Below are 24,911 nucleotides of genomic sequence, written 5' to 3'. Positions count from 1 at the left end.
CTTCATTACATGTATCTGACAGCTGCAGTTATTAGTTACTTTACAGATCAATATTTTATATGTCAAACATACCATCAGTTTATAAAATATACATTGTTATTGATGAAACTACCCAACAGTATAAACAGTTAAAATTTAAAGCTCTACCTTGACAACAATAAATGCATAATAAATGTAGAACTTTGAATGAAGCCATTTTGCATAAGGAGTACTTTTACTGTTGATAGTTTGCTGCTAATACTTGTGTACTTTTACGGAAATACGATAGTGAATGCAGGACTTTTTCACCGAGGTATTACTTTTACTCAAGTGAAATATATGACTAGACTACTTCTTCCACAACTACTCAAAGAAGAGGGTTAGGGCCACGTGCGAAAAATGGATTTGAGTTCTGAGTTTAAATCTTTAATCTCAGAAGATCATGGAGTCGTTATATATAATGTCATATATATATATATATATATATATATATATATATATATATATATATATATATATATATAAAGGTTCAGCCTCTGGTCAGGTTGTGTGTGCAGATGCTCCTGCTCACACACACACTGAAAATACAAACATATATATTATTTATGTTTTTTATGTGACCATAAGTATAAACGCACTGAAATGTGGTTCATCTCCGACACACAGTCATTAGGCTAACTGTACATAAGCTGGACTTTGTGAATGAGCTTGGTCACTTACATCCAGCCGTTTCCATGGGAACCGGTTTAACTGCTGCAGTGCGGGGCGTCAGCCTCCAGCTGGCCCGGCCCTGCCTGCCGTCACCCGGTTCCGGTCCGGTGAGCCGGGTTTGGCCTCCAGTCTGGGCCGCAGCGCAGTCAAACAGGCTGTAAAGCACGCAAACATCAGCTTCGGACTGACTGATGTTTCACAAATCTCCATTCAAATTCCTGACAATTCTACTGAATCCCAGGCCATCCAGGTTCACCTTCATATCAGCTGCAGGAGCTTCTTGTGGTAAATTCTGGTTTGAGAAGCTTTAAATACAAAACAGCTTCAACTTCTAAAATGTGTGACGGATCAGTAGCCCTCCGTGTGGGAGCGAGCAGACGGACCTGGTTCAGAAAGATCCGCATTTTGTAGGATGAGTGCTTGTTGGTGTTCTCGGTGTAGGCCGAAATGAGTGGGTCGGTGTAGGCCTACCGCTTTCTGAAACATACATTTTTACGGATTGGAAGGTTTACCAACGAGTTACAGCGCGTTATAACATTATTCTATATTATCACGCAGCTCGGTGAGACGGCCCCAGCGCACCGGGCAGAGCGGGGGAAACGGGTGTGGTAGGTGGGGATTTTATTTAAATTAGGGTTTGCTGCTGTGCTTGGTGTACGCCGAAGTAAAGAAGAAATCGTGTCTTTTTGTTTAAATGTCTGATGTTGAAGTATTTTCAGATTCTTCTTCTTATTAAATAGCAAACACATTCTGCAGTGCGAGTTTGAACGGAATCTGGTGTGACGATCCTTCCAGCGCAGGACAGAACAGGAGGAACAAGTTTAAACAGAAAAAGAAGAGCTGTCTGGTGTGGGCTACTGAAGATCGTCTGAGCACCTTCGGGTTTAAGCTTTAATAGAGACCTGCATTAACTAGTGAGGAAATAACCGTAAAAACGGTCATTTTTTTAACGGAGTCTGGCTTCCTCCGCGTAGGAGAGCGCGGATTCAGCTGATGGCCACTGACGGCGGCTGGCTGTGGGATCTGCTCCCTGCCATCACAGCACCTCAGCTGGGATAAGGTTATTCTGTTCAACAGCTGGTCCTCACCAGACAGATTTCACTGAAATAATCGCAGCTCGGAGGAGCCGAAGAGAAGAATGGACGATGTTGGTTCGTGAAGTATTTTACTTTGAATCTCTGACTAATTGCTTCATTTGGAGGTGAGCGAAGATTTTTTTTATACTAATAGATTTTTGAACGGAGTCTGGCGTGACGGCCCCTCCGCCCCGGACAGATCGAGCAGGGATCTCCTTGGAAACGGTTAGTGACAGTCCCCCCCCCCTCCTCCTCCTCCTCCTCCTCCTCTCATCAGGGATGGTTGGTACCGAGATCCGCCGCCTGCTCTCCCACTAACAACCAGCAGCAAACTGGGACATTTCCAGTGAGCAGATGTTCTCCAGCAGGATGACTCTGAACCAGTCCAGCCTGCTGTACGGACAGCTGGAGGATCTGCAGGAACTCGCCTTCATCGAGAGGCCGATCCGCAGGAGCCTCAAGGTATTTTTAACATTTCCTCCTCTCCTCTAATAAATGTTCACGTGAAGCTGTTTGCAGAGCCACACAGGTGAAGCTGGTCATGTGTTGACCACATGTTCGGATGTGTGTGACATGTGAAGTGATGATGATGAAGGTGATAATAATGTGACATGTTGTATGAGTCAGTGGGAGGAAGATCAGCAGCCTCCGTGCAGGAAGCAGAGGGGAGACCCGCTATCTGCGCAGCATGACGCAGTTTCTGCCTGTCTGCCTGTCAGGCAGACAGACAGGCAGGCAGACAGGCAGGCAGACAGGCAGACAGGCAGACAGACAGGCAGACAGGCAGGCAGACAGGCAGACAGACAGGCAGGCAGGCAGGCAGGCAGGCAGGCAGACAGGCAGACAGGCAGACAGACAGGCAGACAGGCAGGCAGACAGACAGGCAGACAGGCAGACAGACAGGCAGGCAGGCAGGCAGACAGGCAGGCAGACAGACAGACAGGCAGACAGGCAGACAGGCAGGCAGACAGACAGGCAGACAGACAGGCAGACAGGCAGGCAGACAGGCAGGCAGACAGGCAGGCAGACAGGCAGGCAGGCAGGCAGGCAGGCAGGCAGGCAGACAGGCAGACAGGCAGGCAGACAGACAGGCAGACAGGCAGGCAGGCAGGCAGGCAGGCAGACAGGCAGGCAGGCAGGCAGGCAGGCAGACAGGCAGACAGGCAGACAGACAGGCAGACAGACAGGCAGACAGGCAGGCAGGCAGGCAGGCAGGCAGACAGGCAGACAGGCAGGCAGACAGGCAGACAGGCAGACAGGCAGGCAGGCAGACAGGCAGACAGGCAGGCAGACAGACAGGCAGACAGGCAGGCAGGCAGGCAGGCAGACAGGCAGGCAGGCAGGCAGGCAGGCAGACAGGCAGACAGACAGGCAGACAGACAGGCAGACAGGCAGGCAGGCAGGCAGGCAGGCAGACAGGCAGACAGGCAGGCAGACAGGCAGACAGGCAGGCAGGCAGACAGGCAGGCAGGCAGGCAGACAGGCAGGCAGACAGGCAGGCAGACAGGCAGGCAGACAGACAGACAGAGACAGACAGGCAGGCAGGCAGACAGGCAGACAGGCAGACAGGCAGGCAGGCAGACAGGCAGACAGGCAGAGGCAGACAGGCAGGCAGGCAGACAGGCAGACAGGCAGGCAGACAGACAGACAGACAGGCAGACAGACAGGCAGACAGACAGGCAGACAGACAGACAGACAGACAGACAGGCAGGCAGACAGACAGGCAGACAGACAGACAGACAGACAGACAGGCAGACAGACAGACAGGCAGACAGACAGACAGGCAGACAGGCAGACAGGCAGGCAGGCAGACAGGCAGACAGGCAGGCAGACAGACAGGCAGACAGACAGGCAGACAGACAGACAGACAGACAGACAGACAGGCAGTTTGTAGTTCAGCAGCTTCAGCCAGGACCTCCTCCTCCTCAGCTCCACCAGGCACAGCGGGATTAATGCAGTAAATCCGGTCATTACTAATTTAGTTTAACTTCGTTCGAAGTCGTAACTGACGACTTTATTAACCCTGCGATCATCGCTGTTTAACGGACTAACTTTTCCTGCTTTAATGGGGACAACTGGTAAACATTCAGTTAACATGATGACATTTTTTCAAAGTCCTGAACACATTTTGTGCACATCAGCGTTCTTTGCGGCCGTTGACCCCCGGCTGTAGAAACATGATGCTGTGCGCTCGCTGTCAGGAAGCGTTTTCTGCCACTGAGGTTTGGTCACAGCGGAGAACGTGTCGGAGACTGAGGGCCCTCATTATGAGGCCCCCGGGGGTCCTGTTGTCTCTCAACCAGCAGCAGATCCTGTTGTCCCTCGGCCGCCAACAGTGAGAGCTAATGTGATCCAAATGGTCCAGGCCCCGCCAGGCCCCACCAGGCCCCACCAGGCCCCGCCAGGCCCCGCCAGGCCCCACCAGGCCCCACCAGGCCCGCGGTCAGCCACGTCCAAGACAAACGATCAGCTCTTTATAACAGAGGGGGGGCGTGTGCGTGGGCAGCTGGTAAGACCGGGGTGTGACCCACTTGTAAGCCTACATCGGGGTCAGCCTACATTGTGACAGGAGCGTACAAGTCGAAAGGCGAAGCAACAGTGACGACAGAGAACCGAGGCCGGACGGGACGGGTGCGTCCTGCGGTTACCCTGACGGTGCAGTCCGGGCCCCCAGGTGACCGTGGATGGATGTGTGGCTGCATTTCGTGGGCGCTCTCCCTTCAGACATTACAGACGGTATCAAGAGTCCTCCAGCCCACAAGAGCTGAACGAACCAGTCGATCAACACAGTCTATTCTGATAATCAATAAATGGAAGTTTATCAAGTATAATCAGTCCATAAACACACTATAATGTAGCTGTAAGCAGATATAAGTACATGTTTAAGAGTTTATTAATGTTCAGTGTTTTTTATATTATTTCAGCTGTTTTATTAGTTACAGTTGTTAACAAACACAATAAACACTTAGATCGTGTGTGTATACTGTGAATTATTACTAAATACTTTTATTTTGAGTTTATAAATAAAAACAATTGATCATGTGATCTCACGTGATCATTAGTCTGGTCTGCAGTGGGCGGGGCGTCCAGGTGAGCTGGTGGTGTAAGGTGCTGACATCACGTCGTCTCCTGTTTGAGTAAAGCAGAGACTTTCAGTCAGTTTAACTTTGAATTCAAAACACTTCAGGGTGTTTTTATGAACTTATTTAACTTATTTAGTTATGAATTAAGTTTTCTGATAAAAAGCATTTTGATTTAAAAAGTCCAAAGTATTTTATTCATATTGTTCATATCAGTTATTTCTCAGTTCTCAGAGTTTAATGAGACTGAAACATTCAGGATGAAAAGGGATTTACAAAAAGAGGAGACAGACTCTTCCTCTTCTTCCTCTTCTTCCTCTTCTTCCTCTTCTTCACACTTGAAACTGTGGGGGTGGAGAGGGGCGGGGCTTAATGATGATGATGACGTGAGGGGGCTGGGCCTGGGGGTCCTCTTATGGGAGAAACCCCGACGTCATGACGACGCAGTTGCACGCCCCCATCTCCTCCCACACTCACACACACACACACACACACACACACACACACACACACACACACACACACACACGCACACTACAGTCTGAATCCGTCCAATCAGCTGCGACTCTGTGGGTGTGTGTGTTACAAACGTTTCGGGACATGATGTGATCACTCAGTGACATTGTGGGACGAACAGCAGGAGAGTCCTCACAAAGAGCCGTTTATTGTTGGATCCCCATCAGTTGTTACCTTGGCAACAGCTACTCTTCCTCAGGTAATACATATAGTCAACAATGTTTACACTTAGACGTCATACACTAAAGTTACAACATTAACATTACATCAGAACCGCACATATACAAAACATTAAAACTGACAGATAAAACAAACCTGTTTTACTTATTTATTTTACTGCTTTCAACAAGAACCTCTTCAGCTGCTTCTTCAAACCTTTAGTTGTAGATTCTTTAGATATAAATCTGTACATCGCTGTTTGGTCTTTGGTTGGGGTGGCGTCATGTGACCCCTCCTCAACTGCCTTGTCTGATAACTGTGTGTATTTCCAATACAAATAATGTGAGATCAGTACACAGCAGAGTGCTAATCGTGCTAATCGTGCTGCTGAGACGATACAGCTCATATTACCTGTGAGGTGTAACTGGTACATGGTGAGCACCTTCTTATAACAGATACCCCTCTTCACATTTTTGCATCTGTTTTGTTGATGTGTCCTCAGGACAGTTTAAAGTTCAGCCCCGCTGACTTTCTCCATAGAGATTGCCTTGATGCATTTAGTCTCAGACACATTTATAACTAAATAGTTTTTGTTTAAAATCCAATTTAAAGTCTAATGTAGTTCATTCTGTATGTAGTGTGTGTTATTTAAATCGGCAACATTAGTTATACACAGTAGTATCATCGGCAAACATGGTTAAATCATTGAATTTTAGGGTAAAGCTTGGTTTAAGGTTAGGGTCAGCCTCCAGGTAATTAGTGAGGACCAGTTTGAGTTTTACACCTTGTGAGGACATTTTGTCTGGTCCTCACTTTGGACTGGACCTTCAAAGGGCTGTTTTAAGGTTTTAAAGTATTCTTGGGGGCATGTTGAGGCCTTTGTTACAAACAGTAGGGAGATGACAGGAGACGAAGGCTCGCTGGGTCGGACTGGAATTGTGGATTATGACGGGTATTTTAACCTCTAAACTATGGGGGGTCTCAATGGTTCGAGTGTTCAGATTAGAATCAGATTCAGGTTCAGTTTAGAGTTAGCTGTTAGCTGTTAGCTGTTAGTGTAGATGTAGTGGTTACAGTTAGCAGTTAGGGGACGTATTATGTCAGAAAGGGTCCTCACAGGTGTAGAAGTACAAACACATGAGTGAGAGAATAAACAGTCAGAAGACTCTCTTCATATTAAAACACACCTGTGAACTTTGTGGTGATGTCACACAGGTGACTTATTTTCTGATAAATCTACTATAAATGGAGGTATAATGAATAGGATTGATATAAATAGAATTTAAGAAACTGTCACAATCTGTGCGTGTTCATAATTAAATGTTCACAATAAAGAGATAAAGCACATTTCAAAATTTCTGGGTGGTCTGAATGTGTTTGTTTTCTGTCAGACAGCGGAGGAGATCGATCAGCTGACTGTGGATGAAGACCTGAACGACATCGAGAGAGCTGTCTACCTGCTCAGGTAAGAGCTGGGTACAGCTGAGCTGAGTGTTTTGGTTGTCTGTTTGACCAACAGTTTTAGAAACATGCTAACAGTAGTAAGATACAGTACAGATGGTTTTTGGATATTTAATGACTCCTGTCACCATGTAGCATTACGTAGGTCACACCTTTGTCATTTGATCGTTGTAAAACAGGAAAAAAGTGCAGCTGCATCAGATCACCTGTGAAGTTTAAACCATGTTAGTGTTAAGTTTTCAGAGAGAGAAGAACCTAAAAGGTCAGTGATGGTCACACTTTTTAAAGCGTTTTTGTGGTTGTTTTTCTTTGAGTTAAAACTAGTTTCAGGTGGTTATTTTGGGTCTGGAAACAGTCAGTTTAGAGTCAAGAAGAAAACAGAAGAATCCAGAATGAATAAAACAAGCTTTTATTGGTAGAAAGATTTCTGCTGTACGGGGCCTGATGTGGAGGAAGAAGTTTCTGGTGGAGAAGCAGCTCAGTCCTCCACTCTGCCCTCCTTCCCTCTGACTCAGTAAACTCTGGAGCTAATTAAACACCAAAGGTAATCATCCTGCAGTCTGATCCCAGAGGCTCTGAACTAGTTCACTGAACTCATTCAGTGTCTGGACTGAAACACTGAAACCTGCCAGAGAACCAGGATTGAAGCTGCAGGATCCAGACATCCTAGACTGTGGAGATAACTCAGGATATGAACTGATGTCACCTGAGGAATCTGTCTGGAAACAGAACAAAGAAGAAAGCATGATGTACGAACAACAGCAGGACACACAGGAGGTATCCGGACCTGAGTGCAGCATTTTACAACACTGACTGTTTGCTGGTGACGTGTCGGCACTTTATTGGTTTAGATCCAAATTCGGATAAATTTATCTCCAGGTGTCAGTTGTGGGATCCCTCAGGGTTTCATTTTAGGTCCTTCTTTTTTTAATCTGTAAATACTTTCACTTGAAATATATATTTTCCCCTGTATTTGCTCTATATGTTCTTGTTGTCAGTATGGGTCAGGAGGTACAGAGAGCGAGTGTCATCAGTAACCTGCCGAGCCTCGTCCGCCAGAATCCAGCTGAGACGTTTCGTCGGGTCGTACCAAAGGTCCGGGTACGTACACAGTAACATCAGACTCTATGTCAGTACTGTCAGTGTGAAGGCAGTCACAGGTGGGCAGTATGTGGACAGTCACTCTGGGAAATGACAGGTGTGTTGTACAGGTGTGTCATTCAGGTAACCTGTCCTGTCTGTCTGATTCAGGAAGTCCTGAACGGAGCCGGAGCAGAAATACAGCTGGCAGCAGCAGCGTCGTTTTTAACCATCCTGCAGGACGACATAATCCTGATCCACACCCACACCTACTCCATCCTGAAGACTGTCCTGCTGCACCTGAACCACCGAGACACAAGTAACAACACCTGAACCACCTGAATGTTGACGCTGATGTTGACGTTGATTTTGATGTTGACGTTTGTCGATGTTGATGTTTGTTCGACAGTGGTGAGCAACGCCTGGTTGGAGACTCTGCTGTCGGCCATCAACGCTCTACCCAAGGAGACCATCAAACAGGAGGTACAGTGATCACGGTTACTGATCAATACCTTCCACCAGGACTCTGTTCTGTTCTAACCCTCTCTGTCAGCCTGTCTCCCTGTTCAGTATGAGGTTCCCTTTGTGCGATATGCACGACAACACAGTCAAACGACAGGAAGTGCAACAAGACGACAGAAGTACAGTTCAAAGTCGAATTGACACATGTTCAGTCGACATGACGGTGTGCATGTGACATCATTTTGGTACAAAAGGAACCTCATAGTTCAGAGTTTCTGGTGTTTAAATCTGGTGTTTGAATCCCAGCTGACTCAATCTACCTGTGTGTCTCTGTACCTGTCTGTGACTCTGCAGGTGCTGAACCCTCTCCTCTATCAGTCTCAGCTGTCTCACTCTCTCCAAGCTCGTCTGGCCAGCTGTCGCATTTTAGGGAAAGTCGCCTGCAAGTTTGATTCTCACATGTGAGCTGCAACACAGCATGTGTACACTGTACCACACTTACTGTACACTGTAGTACACATACTGTACGCTGTAGTACCACACACACTGTACACTGTAGTATTACACACACTGTACGCTGTAGTACCACACACACTGTACACTGTAGTATTACACACACTGTACACTGTACCACACACACTGTACGCTGTAGTATCACACACACTGTACGCTGTAGTACTACACACACTGTACGCTGTAGTATCACACACACTGTATACTGTACTACACACACTGTACGCTGTAGTACTACTTATACTGTATGCTGTAGTACCACACACACTGTACACTGTACTACACATACTGTACGCTGTAGTACTACACACACTGTACACTGTAGTACCACACACACTGTACGCTGTAGTATCACACACACTGTACGCTGTAGTATCACACACACTGTACGCTGTAGTACCACACACACTGTATACTGTACTACACACACTGTACGCTGTAGTACTACTTATACTGTATGCTGTAGTACTACACTAATATGTTATACTATAAATAATGTCTTATAACAACATTATTAGCTACTAATTATTTATTTAAATTAATAACATTACTAACTCGGCAGTTGATAGTATATATCTCTGTATATTGAGCTCAGGTGTATTTTTAGACCTGGTCTGATACTAACAGGTGTGTTTTCTGTGTGTCAGAATGAAGAAGGAGCTGCTGCCGTTGGTTCGTTCTTTATGTCAGGACGTAGAGTTCGAGGTCCGAGCCTCTATGTGCCGTCAGCTGGAGAGCATCGCCAGAGCGACCGGGTAAACGTCATCAAACACTGAACGAAACCAAACACAAATCAAATATCCTGCTGTGGTGAGACAGTGTGTCTCCTGTCACTCCTTCAGGATGGACGACACCAGGGCAGAACTGCTTCCTGAACTGGTGGAGCTCGCTGACGATGAGGAGAGCAGCGTCCGTCTTGCTGCCTTCGACACCCTAATCAACCTGATGGAGATGATGGACAGCGGTGAGTCATCAGGCAGAACTGTGGTGAATAAAAGTCAGCACGGTTAAAGGTTTCCTCAGACTGTGAGAACTTAAGTCACAGGAAAACAAAAATATGTATCATGGACATACAAAGCACGTATTTCCTTCTTTCAATTCAATTAAATGAAATTAAATGTTATTTATATAGTGCCAATTCATAACAGAAGTTATCTCATTGCACTTTTCCTATAGAGCAGGTCTAGACCGAACTCTTTATAATATTGCCGGTGTAGTCTCTCATTCGTCCAGGAGTGTTCTATCGTAGAAAAGGTTTCAGTCGTAGTCGTCTGGACACTGTTTTCAGAATCAAGACGTTTCGGCTCCCATCCGGAAGTCATTCTCAATTGTGAAATAATGGACCGGGAACTCAGAAAGTTAAGCTACTCTGTGTTACATAAGCCCCGCCCTCAGGAAGGAGTCTACCTGAGTATCTGTTGATTAGCTAGTTTCACCTGAAACTGACCTAATTGTTTCCATGATGGTCCAGTAATCAGTAATCAGGCCTATTGTTTTCTGGCTGCACCTCCCTCATCACTGTTAAGTATAATGAATAAAAGTCTTTATAATATTAATTACAGAGACCCAACAAATCCCACCATGAGCAAGAATTTGGCGACAGTGGCAAGGAAAAACTTCCTTTAAGATGCAGAAACCTCGAGCAGAATAGTAATTGTAGTGTTAATATTAATAAATTAATAATAATAGAAATGACAGCTATAGGAATAATAATGTCAGTATTAGTAACAGAGCCAATAACAACAACTGTAGCAGCAGTTGTTGAGCAGGAACACGGGGGCAGCAGGTGGCCCACAACCACAGATCCAGACTCTGCAGCTCCGGAGGCAGAAATACCTGCTGAAAGCGACAGAAGGAGAGAGGAGAGAGACGAGAAAGCACAGAACTTCGGGAGAGAGAAGATGTCGAGTTAGTAACATGCAGTAATGGAATAAAAATGCACACAGACGGAGAGGGAGAGGAGGAGAGAGGAAAGAGGTGCATCATGGGAAGTCTCCCAGCAGTCTAGGCCTATAGCAGCTTAACTAAGGGATGGTTCAGGGCTCACCCAAGCCAGCCCTAACTATAAGATTTATCAAAGAGGAAAGTCTTAAGCCTACTCTTAAATGTGGAGATGGTGTCTGCCTCCCGAACCCAAACTGGGATCTGATTCTACAGGAGAGGAGCATCGGCATCATTTTGAGACAGGATGTGCCTGAGTTTTGCAATGTTACGTAGGTGAAAGAAGGCAGTCCTTGAAGTTTGTTTCATGTGGGAGTTAAAGGTTAAATCCTGATCAAAGATAACTCCGAGGTTCCTTACGGTGCTGCTGGAGGCCAGGGCAATGCTATCTAGAGCAGCTATATCTTTAGATAATGTGTCTTGGAGGTGTTTGGGACCAAGTACAATAACTTCAGTTTTGTCAGAGTTTAACATCAGAAAGTTGCAGGTCATCCAGGTCTTTATGTCCTTAAGGCATGCCTGAAGTTTAGTTAACTGGTTAGTTTCATCTGGCTTGATTGCTAGATATAACTGGGTATCATCTGCATAGCAATGAAAGTTTATGGAGTGTTTCCTAATAATATTGCCTAGAGGAAGCATATATAAGGTGAATAGAATCGGTCCAAGCACAGAACCTTGTGGAACTCCGTGACTAACTTTGGCGTGCACAGAGGACTCACCGTTAACATGTACAAACTGAGATCGATCTGATAGATAGGATTTAAACCAGCTTAGTGCGGCTCCTTTAATGCCAATTACATGTTCCAGTCTCTGTAATAGGATGTGATGGTCAATGGTGTCGAACGCAGCACTAAGATCTAACAAGACAAGTACAGAGACAAGTCCATTGTCTGATGCAATTAAAAGGTCATTTGTAATTTTCACCAGTGCTGTCTCTGTGCTATGATGCACTCTAAATCCTGACTGAAAAACCTCAAATAAACTATTGTTATTAAGAAAGTCACACAACTGATTGGCGGCTGCTTTCTCAAGGATCTTAGAGAGAAAGGGAAGGTTAGATATAGGTCTATAGTTGGCTAAAACTTCTTAACTTGTTGTGACCTGAATCAATTTAAAATGCAGCCCTCTGTCAGCAGCATCAGGTCAGCAGTCCAGATCTCTATAAACACTTCTTTTAAAGCCCTTTCCTCCTCTCTTAGACGACAGACTCCATGTCGTGGTTCCCCTGGTGATGTCAGTGTGCGAGGTGTCGTCACAGGCAGACGAAGCTGTCGTGGCATCTTTGTCGTTCCAGTTTGGGAAGCTCTGCAGCGGACTGGCAGGTGAGACTCAACACCGATGTCACACAGTAGTAAGAGTAGAAACAAGATTAGAAACAGTAGTCAAGGTTTGTCAAGGAGTGCCTGGTTACTGGGTCTATAACCATGAGGCCCAGTCCTGCTCAGCCTGACAGGATGACATGGAACCGCCGCCATGTAGGCCCACCATTTGCAAGGCCAGACGTAAGGATCGGGTACAGTTGGGTGGCAGGTGAAGGTAAGGGGCCTTGGCGTGCAGACCCCAACATACATAAACTGGTTCTAGGGACATGGAATATGGGACATCACATGTCTGGCAGGGAAGGAGCTCATCTCTACACACAGCACTGGGTCTGGAACCAAACTTCTGTAAAGGACCTGGACTCTCTCCTTCTCCAGAGTCTCCCAGGGTGTAAAGAAACAGGCGGGTATGAGGATACTCACAGAGAATGAGAGGGTGTACCTCTATGCAACTGCCTCTAAGAGGAAGTCTCTGACTGTTGTCTGTGATTATGCACCAAACAACAGTTCAGAGTATCCAGCCTTCTTGGAGTCTCTGGGTGGAGTCCTGGAGAGAGAGCCACCTAGGGACTAGTTCTGTTTGAGGACTTCAACGCTCACGTGGACTCCTGTGCTTGTCATGGATTGTCCATAAAGAAAACCATGTTGGAGCATAAGGTGGTTCATTAGTGTACCTGGTACCAGAACATGTGAGGCCATAGATCAATGATCGACTTTGTAGTTGTTTCATCAGATCTGTGGCTGTATGTCTTGGACACTCAGGGGTCTGGATCAGGGAGTGGGGAGGCTGCTGAACAGACCTAATAAACCCAAACATGCAGTGAGGGTGAACTGGGAACGTGGACACCGGTGGTGAAGGAGGTCGTCAAGTTGAAGAAGGTCCCAGTGGACTCCAGGAGGCCAGAAGGGCTGCAGCTTCTGTTGTCATTGAACATTAAGAAGGAATTTTGGTCAGCCTCAAAGACTTTCTGACTTACCGTCAGATGACTCAGGGACGCAGGGCTTGGGCCAGACTGTTTTCAGCAGGGAGGAGAACTGCTGACCCGGACTGACATGTCCCCCATAGAGGGGGCAGAGCTGGAAGACTCGGGGGAAGAATTGACAGAGGTCACTGAGGTAGATAAAAAGCTCTGGAGTAGAAAGGCACCGGGGGTTGATGATATTCACCCTGAGATGCTGAAGGATCTGGACATTGTTGGGCTGTCTTTGTTGACATGCCTCTTCAGTGTCGCATAGAGGTAGGGGACAGTACCTGTGGACTGGCAGACCAGGGTTTTGGTTAAAATTTTTAAAAAAGGGGAAAGGAGGGTGTAAACGAAAAAGTGGACCAGCTGTTTACTCTTGCAAGGGCCCTGGAGCGGTCATGGGAGTTTGTCCATCCAGTCCACATGTGTTTTGTGGACTTTTATGACAGTGTCCCCCCTGAGGTATCTTGTGGGGGGTACTGTGGGAGTATGAGGTACCAAGGTTGTTACTACGAGTCATTCAGTCCTTGTATAACCAGAGTGAGAGCTGTATCTCTATTTCTTAGCAGGAAGTCAAACATTCAGTGAGTGTTGGACTCCACCAGGGTTGTTCGAGTCACATATTCCGTTTGGGATGTTCAGAGTCTGAAGGTGCAGTCAAGGTGTGGAGAGTGTCGGTATGGTGACCTCAGGATTGATGAGTCATTGTGTTTCTGATGAATGGTTGTTGTGTTTCAGGCTGTCTGTCAGATGAGCAGAAGGGCCGATTGCTGCAGAGGTTTAAAGTGCTGTGTGTCGCTGGTCTGCAGACAGAAGGAAACCAGACTGATGGCAATAACGAGTCAACGCTGATCCGCTGCAATTGCTGCTACAACCTGCCGGTACACACAGAAATACAAACACTCAGCAGAGCTTCAGAGTTCAGTTCAATCTTCAATACTCTAGATGGTTGATGTCATTTCCCGCTCTCTCTCTCTCTTCAGGCCATGGTGGTGTTTGCTGACTCGACTCACTTCCTGTCAGAGCTCTACCCGTCTTTCTCCAGTCTTTGTTGTGACCCAGAGGTCAGCGTTCGACGAAGTGCTTCAGCCAGTTTCCACCAGGTCAGATAACAGCCACAGTCACCACATGAACAAACAACATCCTGATGATTTATCTATTCTTAGAGCCTTACCAGTAGTGGAGCTAAAAATGTACAGTTTGTCCTGAGTGTGGCGCTAGAGGAAAGATGATGTGGTCGTTAAAATCTAAAGGTTTCATCCCCTGAGGAGCAGGAATGAGATCAGGACATTGAAGAGAAGTAGCTGAGGTATCTTTCTGTGGACCAAAGTGTTGGATGGATGCATAGACATCACCATCCTTAGATTCTGCTTCTCGTTGGGGAAATAAAGCTACAACATTTTAAAAGGAATGATAAAAGATAAAAGACAAAAAAAGATCAGAAGTTGAAGTCACTTGTTGAATTTTAAAGTTCTTTGGCAGTAAATTTGCAGACTTGCAGAATAAAACCACAGCTCTGTATAGTTTATAAGAAAATCTGTCTTCTCTGATGTCACATGATTGACTCTCTTCCGGTCAGGTGGTGAAGCTGCTCGGTTCAAATGTCCAGCTGGTCCACAAAGAGCTCCTGTCTCTGCTGCAGGATGACGCTCTGGAGGTGAGAGTCCACGCCCACTGCCAACACTGCTCGACCAGGATGCACGGCTGCATGCTGCATTATAATAATAACAATAATAATAATAATAGTAAGCTTTATTTATATAGCGCCTTTACAAACCAGAGTTACAAGGTGCTTCCCAACATACAATACCATACAGATAAAACTAAATATTAAAAACAGCATTAAAATGTGCAAATAGTTAAATATCGAAAGATAAAACAAAATATAAAAACAAAAATTAAAACATTTGAATAGGCATAAAAATATTATACAAATGTCTGTACAGGTGAGTTTTTAAAAACTTTTTAAAGTGAGGTACTGACTCAGCTGATTGGATGTTGAGGGGGAGTTTGTTCCACAGCGTTGGAGCTAAAACAGTTTATAGCATGATCCCCTTTGGTTTTAAGCCCTGACCGTGGAACTTTTAACAGTATTTGATTTTCTGATCTGAGGGGTTAAAAGTTCTGACATGTAAAACGGAGCCAGACCATGTTGGGATTTAAAAGTAATTAGTAAAATCTTAAATTGAATTTGTAACGGATGGGGAGCCAGTGTAGTTCAGCCAGGACTGGGGTGATGTGTTCCCTATGTCTAGTGTTTGTGTGGAGTCTTGCTGCTGCATTCTGCACTAACTGTAGACGGGGAACTGCCGCATCATTTAGTTACAGTTGTCTAGGCGAGAGGAAATGAGGGTCTGGATAAGTTGTTCCACTATGTTCTTGGGAGCACTGGTTTGAGTTTGGCAATATTTCTGATTGGTAAGTAGCAGGATTGGATTAGACTCTTAATGGGCTGATTGAAGTTAAGGTACTGATCAAGGGGGTGACACTATTAGCAATATGATCAGGACCAATAACCAGGACTTCAGTCTTGTCTGTGTTCAGTTGCAGGAAGTGTTCAGAAGCCATCCAGTCCTTAATGGCAGCAAGGCAGGAACGCAGAGAATCCAGGTTGTTACGATTTTCAGAGCTAAATGAGACATACAACTTGTAGTCATCAGCGTAACAATGGTAGGACACAGGGATGAAATGGTGAATAACATGGCCAAGGGGCAACAGATAAATACTGAACAAAATAGGGTCAAGGACTGAGCCCTGTGGGACCCCACATGACATGGGAGTAGTTGAAGAGCAAAAGTTGTCAACAGTGACTTTGAATACTCTGATAAGTATGATGAAAACCACTGTAGAACAGTTTCACCTCGGCCAACCCAGTTCCTGGGTCTATTGAGTAGAATTGTGTGATCAACTGTATTGAAGGCTGCACTCAAATCCAGCAAAATGAGAATAGTGAGATTACCAGAGTAGGGCTGTTTCCGTACTGTGGTTCTCTCTAAAGCCAGATTGGAACTTATCAAATATATTGTTTCCTTCCATTATTTCTAAAAGTTGGTTAGTAACCACCTTTTCAATAATTCTGGAGATCAAGGGTAATTTAGATATGGGACGGTAGTTATGGGGGAGTGTTGGATCTAATCCAGGTTTCTTAAGGAGAGGCTGGATACAGGTCTATTTAAAATCGTCTGGGACCACGATCTACCAGATTTAAGAGACTCATTGACAATGCTGAAGCTGGGGGCGATGATTCCAAAAACCTCTTTAAACAGCTTGGAAGGAAGAATGTCAGAATTACAAGTAGAGAGACTGATATTAGATACAATGTCAACCAAATCCCTAAATTAATGGGGGTAAACTCATCTAACAGCGTGGAGGAGGGCGAGGGCGAGGGTGAAGGGAGAAGTGACACAGCGGGAGTAACTGAAGCTTTATGTTTTCTATTTTTTCAATAAAATACTGAAGTCCTCAGCAGAGCTGGCACATACAGTGGCTGGAGCAGTTTACTAGACTGTTGACTGATTTTGAGTTATGCTTTTGAGAGGCAACAAGATTAGAGAAGTAAGAGTGTCTCTCACGTTTTACCAGTGAATTAAATGACGATAATAACTCCCTCATATGAAGTCGAAGTTTTGTAATATTTTCATTTATCCGGGGCCTTGGGTTGGAGGGACGACATGACCTAGCTGTCATAGGGGCATTTTGATTCAGAGATATCATGCACATGGTATTAAATTGATTAACTATTTCATCTATATTGTTACACTGGGTCATACCAACTGGGTCAAATTTCATCCAAAGTACTATTTAAAATGTGTGTGTACACTGTTTGCTCAGAACAGGAAGTAGTAGAAATGCAGTTTATATCAAATAAAACATTTTATGATCAGAAATAAAATTCCTCAAGAGGAGGGAGTTCATGTCTTAACCCAGGGTAAAAACTAAGTCAAGAGTGTGGCCCCGTTCACGAGCAGGAGATGATACATGCCGTTTTAGACTAAAAGAGTCACATGAAGTTAAAAATTCAAAAACGATTATCAGGACGGTCAATGTGAATATTAAGATCGCCGACCAGTAAGATCTGATCATAACTAAGAACAATAAAAGAAATAAGATCTGAGAATTCCTATAAAATACTACTATACTACCACCGTTTACTCCACCTTCAAAGCACTTGCTTTAGCGGGGAGAGGGCGAGGTGTCCAGCAGTGTCTATTTGTGATACAGACGGGAATAGAAAGAGGTCGGACAGCAGTGTGGTGCTTCAAACAAGGGGGAGCTGGTGTGAGCGAATGGTGTGACAGTCTTTGTTGTGGGAATCGGGGAGGAAGAGAGTTCAGGTAGGCATGTGTGTGATGTAAATAGTCAAACACGTGAGGAGGACAGAACAGCATACTGCAGATTAGCAGCAAGCATGCGACTACTTACCAATATATAGTGTGGACGTTGTTTACATGTGTTTTCTTGTGGTTTTCTGGGTCTAGTTTTTAGTTTTGAATTGATTTGTTGTTGGAAAGCAAACAGTCCCTTGTCTTTTTATCCTTTATTGATTTTATCCTATTAGTTAAGTATTTGTTTAGATTTTTTTGGGGTGAGCCTGCTTTGCAACACATACTGATATTATCTTGCGCACTTGAAGGATGCATAGATCAACGCCACACAATGTACCAAACACAATATGTTCTTCAGAATCTGTAGCTCTTTTTCATTTCAGATGTTATTCAGATGTTTTGTTTTGTATGTGTTAGTTTTACATGCTGACGCTTTTATTGTTGTTATTGAGGTGTTGGACGCTCTAATGAATCACCTGGAAGAAACTTTGGAGGCGGTTCTTTCTAGAGGAGAGAACCTGGCGCTGGACAACAAGGTGGGGAAACAAACCTCCAACTAAAACTAGTTCTGAGTTTAACCTGGGTTAATTATGCTCCTTTAGTTTTTCTTTCTTTTCCCTGTTGCCTCTCTAATCTTGGTTCTATTGTCTCCTTTGTTCCTCTACGTTCTACTCTGGTTCCTGCGGTTCTTCATCAGTTCCCGGAGCTGCTATCGGCTCTGCTGTTAGCGGAGCAGAAGGTTGGATGTTCTCTGCGTTGGCGGCTGCATGAGAAGCTGCTGCAGCGTTACAGCTGCCTGGCTAGACTGCTGCCTGGAGAACTGCTGCACCAGAGCTTCTCCCCTCGTATCTTCATCATCCTCACCACCAACGTCAGCACTACAAGACACTGTACAACACAACACAACAAGACATGACACAATACAACAGGCAAACCAGGTAAACAGACAGGTAACTTCCCCTCTGGTTGTTGTTGCAGAAGGTGTTGCCAGTTCAGAAGGAGGCGGCTCGGACGTTCTGCACCTTCCTGCGTTACAACCGCAAACAGGAGCAGCGTCAGGAGATGATGGAGCGACTGATCCAAGGTCAGAATACTGTGGTCCTTCAGTCTCAGGTGCTCTGAGTGTGATGTCATGTATGAACAGGTGACACCAGTTACCTCAGTGTGATGTATTTTAAAAAGGCTGTTTTAAATCCATCACAAAAACCTGAACTTCCTGTCTAAGCTAAGGAACTGCAGTGTGTGATGAAAAAATGGTATGACCACAGCAGAACCTTTTAATGGCTGTCAAACAAAGTGTTGACGGTTCGTCTCGTTGTGATTCTGATCTTCAGATCTGGCTCAGGGGCGGAGCTACTGGAACCGTCTGAGGTTCCTTGATGTTTGTGAAATGGCCACTGAGATTTTCTCCAGAAAATACTTCAACAAACACTTCCTGATCCCAGCGCTGGAACTGGTCCACGACCCTGTTGCCAACGTCAGGTAGCTCTGACAGTGTTCTGTCCAGTGAAGCAGGTAAAATCTGTCTCTCTGACATCAGATGTAACACACCTGTCTGCCTATTCACCTGTCTGTCTGACAGGTACAAGCTGTGCCAGTTGTTGCCCAGACTGCGTTCGTCACTCCGCCTGCCAGCTGACAAACAACTGCTGCAGCAGCTCGATTTCTGCGTCCAGAAACTCCTCTGCAGAGAGAAAGACAAAGACGTGGTGGCCACCATCCGCAAGGTAACATTGTCAGAAGTTTCTGTAGGTCTAAGATTTTATTTTTTATTTTATTTTATTTATATAGCGCCAGTTCATAACAGAAGTTATTTCATTGCACTTTTCCTACAGAGCAGGTCCAGACCGAATTCTTTATAATATTAATTACATAGACCCAACAAATCCCACCATGAGCAAGCACTTGGCCACAGTGGCAAGGAAAAACTTCCTTTAAGAGGCAGAAACCTCGAGCAGAACCAGACTCAGGGGGGGGCGGCCATCCGCCGCTGCCATGTTAGATCAATCTAGTCCTCAGAGACCAGTCCAGATTCACTGTCTCAAGGCTCTGTAGGTCTCTGAGAATAATAATCAATGATGGATTAACTGTGTTCATAATGTTTTTCAGACAGTGTTGGAACTGGACAAACTGGACCTCACAGAGCCTGTAAGCTGCTTGTTTTCATAAAGGACTAAACTGTAGAATAACTTCCTTTCACTCCTGTAACCTCCGTGTGCCTACATCTGATATCTTGTGTATTTGCAGTTTCATAAGAGGCAGGAGAAGGATTTACTGGACCAGAAGAAGGAAAAGGAGGAGACTCTGCTGCTGGAGATGGTGAGTCTGAACCTTACGAATCATCTGATCGTCTGAATTGCTTTCAGTTTTGTTTTAATGACGTCTCCTCTGTCGTCAGGAACAGCTGGAGCGCCAGCAGAGTGAAGGGAAACTGAACTCTGAAAAACATACAGAGAGAAAACGTGAGCCAAACTGTCAGATTTTATTTTTGCATAAAATGATTCACAGAGGGGAGTTTGCTGTTAGATTTTCAAACTGGAGTATGAGGGTTTGTCGCAACAGACGTGAAGGAAGAATAGGTTTTGTATCGTTTAACTTGTATTACTGGACAGAGTTTATTAATCGTGTGTTTCTGCTTTGCAGTCCAGTCTGTAAACTGTCTTTCTTTGACAGGAAGAGACAGTAAAACCAGTCTATCTGCTACCAAATCCATGTCTGTGTCCTCGTCTGGAGCCGCCTTGTCCTCTTCCAGTAAGACAAAAATATGAATGAAGATGAGCTGCGACTGTGTTTGTAGATGTGGCCACTGAGAAAATGTTCTACCTGTGAAATTTGAACACAAACTTCTTATCTTTAGTCTTGTTGGAGGCCTTTTCAATGCACCGTCCATTAAAGAGGCTATAATTGATATTTTAGGTATAACAATATCAAATGACAGTGTGTCGGTGTCTCTGGTGGTGAACCATCAGCTGAACCTGCAGCTCCGCTCGGCTTCACGGAGCTTCATAGAGACTTTCAGCTCGTTGTTCATCGTCGCTCCTCTGGTTCCCTCTCAGCTCTCAGAGCGTCGCTTCCAGAGAAAAAGCTGTAAAAAGCCGCTGAACGCTTCCTGCTCGGCAGCAAACAGCAGCCAGACGCAGCCAGAGAGCAGCTGCTGAACATAGCGGAGCATCTAGCTGCTAAAGAGCCAGATGTTTCCCTCAGCAGCTGCTGAACATAGCGGAGCATCTAGCTGCTAAAGAGCCAGATGTTTCCCTCAGCAGCTGCTGAACATAGCGGAGCATCTAGCTGCTAAAGAGCCAGATGTTTCCCTCAGCAGCTGCTGGAGACCAAACACAGAGCTGACAGAGAGAAGACCGGACTGACGTCCATCAGGAGACACAGACACGCCTCCTGATGAAGCGTCCTGTGACTCTGACACGCCTCCTGATGAAGCGTCATGTGACTGACACGCCTCCTGACGAAGCGTCATGTGACTCTGACACGCCTCCTGATGAAGCGTCATGTGACTCTGACACGCCTCCTGACGAAGCGTCATGTGACTGTAGCTGCTGGAGGTGGAAATAAGCAGCTGTTTGATCACAAGTTCAACATGTCACCTTAAAAGGAGGATATGTTAATATTGTGTTCACTACTTGTTTCTGCTGAAAACAATAAAAACATCAGTTAAAGATTGTAGAAGAAATAATAATTTATTCGTTTCAAAACAAAGTTACAAAGTGCTTTACAAGACAAACAGTACAACAGTTATACAGCATTGAGCAAAAGGAGCTACATGTGAGAAAGAGTGTAAGTAAAAAAAACTAATAATCAATAATCAATAAAATAAGAGTTAAGGGAATACCTTTGTAGGTTTTAAGAAGTGACTTAATAGATAAAAGTGAATTCAGACCACAAACCATGTGAAAGCGCACCTGTAAAAATAATAGGGATTTAAAAGCGGATACGGCGCTCGTCAGGAAATACACAGTATCATGTCCCGCAGGTGACACAAAATGAAATCGACTGTGTAGCTCAGAACGTGTGTTGGGAGTTTGGTTTAGTTTGGAACAGTTTGGGGACGAGTCACAACATTATCTGTGTATTCACGGTGGTTCATGTTTTCAGGCTTAAATCTCGCAGTGAAAATGGAGAATCCCGTGTAGGCAAAGTGTTTGGAACATCGAGGCGAATCAGATCATTTGTGGAACACAAACCATGATGATGATGATGATGATGGTGTTTCTTCTTCTTACAGGTAAAGAGATGAGGAAGGCTAAACTGTCGCGGAGTCGGTCCCTCAGCAGTCAGCCGACAACCTCCAAAGCTGCCAACCCAGACAGACCTCTGTAAGAACCTTCCTCCACTTTAAACTGTCACTTAACACCAGCTTAGAGTTTAAGTATCTCAGGCTCTTCTTCAGAAGTTAGGGGGAAAGCGAACATGAGATCAGTGGGCAGATCGGTGCTGCAGACGCTGTACTGGACCATTGTGGTTCACAGGGAGCTGATCCTGAAGGTGAAGCTCTGGATTCACAAGTGGATCTCTGTTCCAGTCCTCAGCTGTGGCACTGGTGTCTGGGAGGAGACTGATAGAATGAGATGGTGGACCCCGGGGCAGACCAGGACCCACTGGAAGATTAGATATCCCATCAGGTCTGGGAACACCCGGGATCCTCCAGGAAGAACTTTTCTTTCTTAAACAGCAATTTTATTTTGTGAAAACTTCCCTTCTTTGCTGCCTCCTTCGGGAGCCTCTTCACCTCATGCTTGATGATGTTGTTACTCGTCCTCTTGGCTTTCATCAAAAACTGGAGAAAAACCAGGTTCAAGTGTTCTTAATGTTCTGTTTTCTGGGTCTGTGTTTCAGGAAAGTGAAAGAGCTGAGCAGTACGTCTGGACCCGGGAAGTCCTCCATGTTATCGAGCAAAGGTACCACCTCCTGTCATACATCTGCATATTTAACACTGGCTTTGTCTAAATTCAGGTTTTCAGGACTGCAAGACCATCACAGTCAGGGAGGACACTCCATGTGATGGTCTTTATTCATACATGACTTGTGTTTTATAGACGACTCCTTGAGGACTGCCCACTTCACTATGGCAACCCAGTCCACCTCCTCCATGCCGGTCCTGATCCGCAGCAACACCACCAGCCTTCTGGACAGGGCCAGTACACTGGACCACAGAACCAGTACTATGGACCACAGGATCAGCACCCTCGACCAGAGAGATCATAGAACAAGTACACTAGACCACAGAACCAGTAATATGGACCACAGGAACAATATGATGGAGCAGAGAACCAGTACAATGGACCACAGAACCAGTACCGTGGACCATAGAACCAGTACCGTGGACCAGAGAGACCACAGAGCCAGTACTATGGACCAGAGAGACCATAGGACCAGTACCTTGGACCAGAGAGACCATAGGACCAGTACCTTGGACCAGAGAGACCATAGGACCAGTACAGTGGACCAGCGCTGTAAAACGATGGACCGGGGCTGTGGGGTGAAGGACAGCCAGTCCAGAAAGCTGTCGATGTGAGTTCTTGCTAAAATGTTCTGGTGGTAGAACCCTACGAGTTAATGATCCCACGTTTTTTACTTTTTTTTCAGTTTGTAACCCAAAAACCCCTCAGACCAAGTCTAGGAGTGGCCTCCAAACAAGGTTCTCTCTGAGCTTATTGAACCCATCACAGGACAAATCAAATCAGCATTTGTGTGGTCCCTTGTCTGAGACCATCCCTGCCTGAATCCCTCCACCACAGTTATTCAAGGGGGGTCGACTAAACCCGCTGGATTCATTTTATAAATTTAGGAGCCGACATCAACCTGATGTTTTGGTCTTTTGTTGTTCCACAGAACTATTTATTAATCTTGTCCAGCCGCAACCCTTTTTAACCTGGTTTATCCCCGTCTTAACCCTGGCTTAACCCCATTTAGCCCTGTTATTGTTTAGTCCAGACTTTTAATTCTGGTTTAGGCCTGTATTAACCCAGGTTGTGCCTTGGTTTAGCCCTACGTTTACCCAGTTTTAGCCAGAGATTAGTTTAGTTTAATCCTTTACCCTAACCCTTTAACTAAGTTTATTGCTGCTTTATGGCTCACTTGGCTTTGGTTTAGCCTCATCTTAACCCTGGTCTAACCCCATTAAGACCTGTTATTGTTCAGCTCCGGCTTTATTTTGGTTTTGGCTTGTTTTAACTCTGGTTAGTTAAACCCTAGATTCCCCTTGTTTAATCCAGTTTTGAACCTGATTTAAACATTAGCTTTAACCTGGTCTAATGTATTGCTGCTTCAAGGCTAGCTTGGTCTTGGTTTAGCACTATCTAAACCCTGGATTATCCCAATTTAGCCCTGTTATTGTTTAGTTCAGACTTCATTAAGGTTTAAACCTGGTTTAGGCCTGTTTTAGCCCCGTATTTGCCTCCGTTTTAGCCCTAGATTATCCTTGTTTAACTCAGCTTTGACCCTGTTTTAACCTGGTTTGTGTTAATGCTGCTTCAAGGCTTGCCTGTCCCACTTTAGCCCTGTTATTTCTTAGCCCAGATTATATTCTGGTTTAACCCTGGTTCAGGCCTGGTTCATCCCCAGTTTTGCCTTAGTTTAGCCCTACGTTTACCCAGTTTTAGTGCTAGATTAGCCTTGTTAATCCAGACTTTACCCTGCTTTATTTATTTGTTTAAATCCGGTTTTATCGTCTCTCCAGAACAGAAAAAAGCAGATTTGAAAGTTAACTGTGCTTTCAGTTCTAAGAAATTATTTATGTGCTGATTTTGTTTTAAATCTACAGAAACAGGAAGTCGAACTCTTTCAGCGTCCAGTCAGGGCGAGACTGAAGACGATGATGTCATCATACCTCCACCAGGCCATCAGCCAATCAGCAGTCGGGGAGCGGTTTTCATTCAAACAGCAGCTTCACGAGTTAAAGAACGAATAAAGTTAAAGGATGAATAAACGCTTCAGAACATTACCCAGAATGCAACAGGACATCATCTCTTCCTTCCAGTCACTAACAAAGAGAGACAGTAGAGTCTGACTTCTATTGTATCTACTGAGCTGCTTTTATTTTCTGAGCACTGTGTATTCTAATGATCTCATCCTGTCACCTGATTGGTTCAGTAAACTGCACACATACAAACTGTTGGTGTGTTCTTATTCAGGGTTTCTGCAGGTTTCAACAACTGAAATTTAAGACTTTTTAAGACCATTATGAATGCCATTCAAGCCTTATTCATACCATTACTGGCAAAAACAGTACGAAGGAAAATCAGTCCTAGATTTCTTGCAAACTAAATTATTCACATTCAACACGAACATTCAACTGAACACGACTACTTGC

The 24,911-nt window shown here is 45.1% G+C and overlaps 1 protein-coding gene across 5 annotated transcripts; it reads left to right on the top strand.

Annotated features, from left to right (window-relative positions):
• Positions 1-759: 759 nt before the first annotated feature.
• ppp4r4 (protein phosphatase 4, regulatory subunit 4) lies at positions 760-24,710 on the top strand. Of its 5 annotated transcripts, XM_044168766.1 has the most exons (26): positions 761-1,891; positions 2,044-2,228; positions 6,913-6,986; positions 7,981-8,083; positions 8,234-8,381; positions 8,472-8,545; positions 8,879-8,985; positions 9,685-9,792; positions 9,880-10,001; positions 12,178-12,300; positions 14,001-14,143; positions 14,246-14,365; positions 14,842-14,919; positions 18,040-18,123; positions 18,285-18,458; positions 18,566-18,671; positions 18,922-19,069; positions 19,170-19,314; positions 19,697-19,735; positions 19,835-19,906; positions 19,986-20,049; positions 20,261-20,338; positions 21,825-21,915; positions 22,436-22,497; positions 22,636-23,110; positions 24,363-24,710. In XM_044168766.1, the coding sequence occupies exons 2-26, from the start codon at positions 2,121-2,123 to the stop codon at positions 24,406-24,408; spliced, it is 2,892 nt and encodes a 963-aa protein (XP_044024701.1). In that variant the 5' UTR covers positions 761-1,891; positions 2,044-2,120; the 3' UTR covers positions 24,409-24,710. The 5 variants fall into 5 exon arrangements, with proteins under 5 accessions (XP_044024702.1, XP_044024701.1, XP_044024703.1 ...); XM_044168767.1 differs by having other exon boundaries at positions 760-2,228; positions 18,569-18,671; XM_044168768.1 differs by having other exon boundaries at positions 761-2,228; positions 19,992-20,049.
• The last annotated feature ends 201 nt before the right edge of the window (positions 24,711-24,911 follow it).

This window comes from Siniperca chuatsi, linkage group LG16, assembly GCF_020085105.1.
Source record: "Siniperca chuatsi isolate FFG_IHB_CAS linkage group LG16, ASM2008510v1, whole genome shotgun sequence".
NCBI classification, from domain to species: domain Eukaryota; kingdom Metazoa; phylum Chordata; class Actinopteri; order Centrarchiformes; family Sinipercidae; genus Siniperca; species Siniperca chuatsi.
This window is presented reverse-complemented; position numbering and strand designations above follow the sequence as displayed.

Excerpts from the sequence above, each read along its gene's own strand:
- ppp4r4 (XM_044168766.1), top strand. The coding sequence starts at position 2,121 with ATGTTCTCCAGCAGGATGACTCTGAACCAGTCCAGCCTGCTGTACGGA. Across the intron at positions 8,986-9,684 it reads TGCAAGTTTGATTCTCACAT|AATGAAGAAGGAGCTGCTGC; the intron begins GTGAGCTGCAAC and ends TCTGTGTGTCAG. Across the intron at positions 18,672-18,921 it reads GATGGAGCGACTGATCCAAG|ATCTGGCTCAGGGGCGGAGC; the intron begins GTCAGAATACTG and ends TCTGATCTTCAG.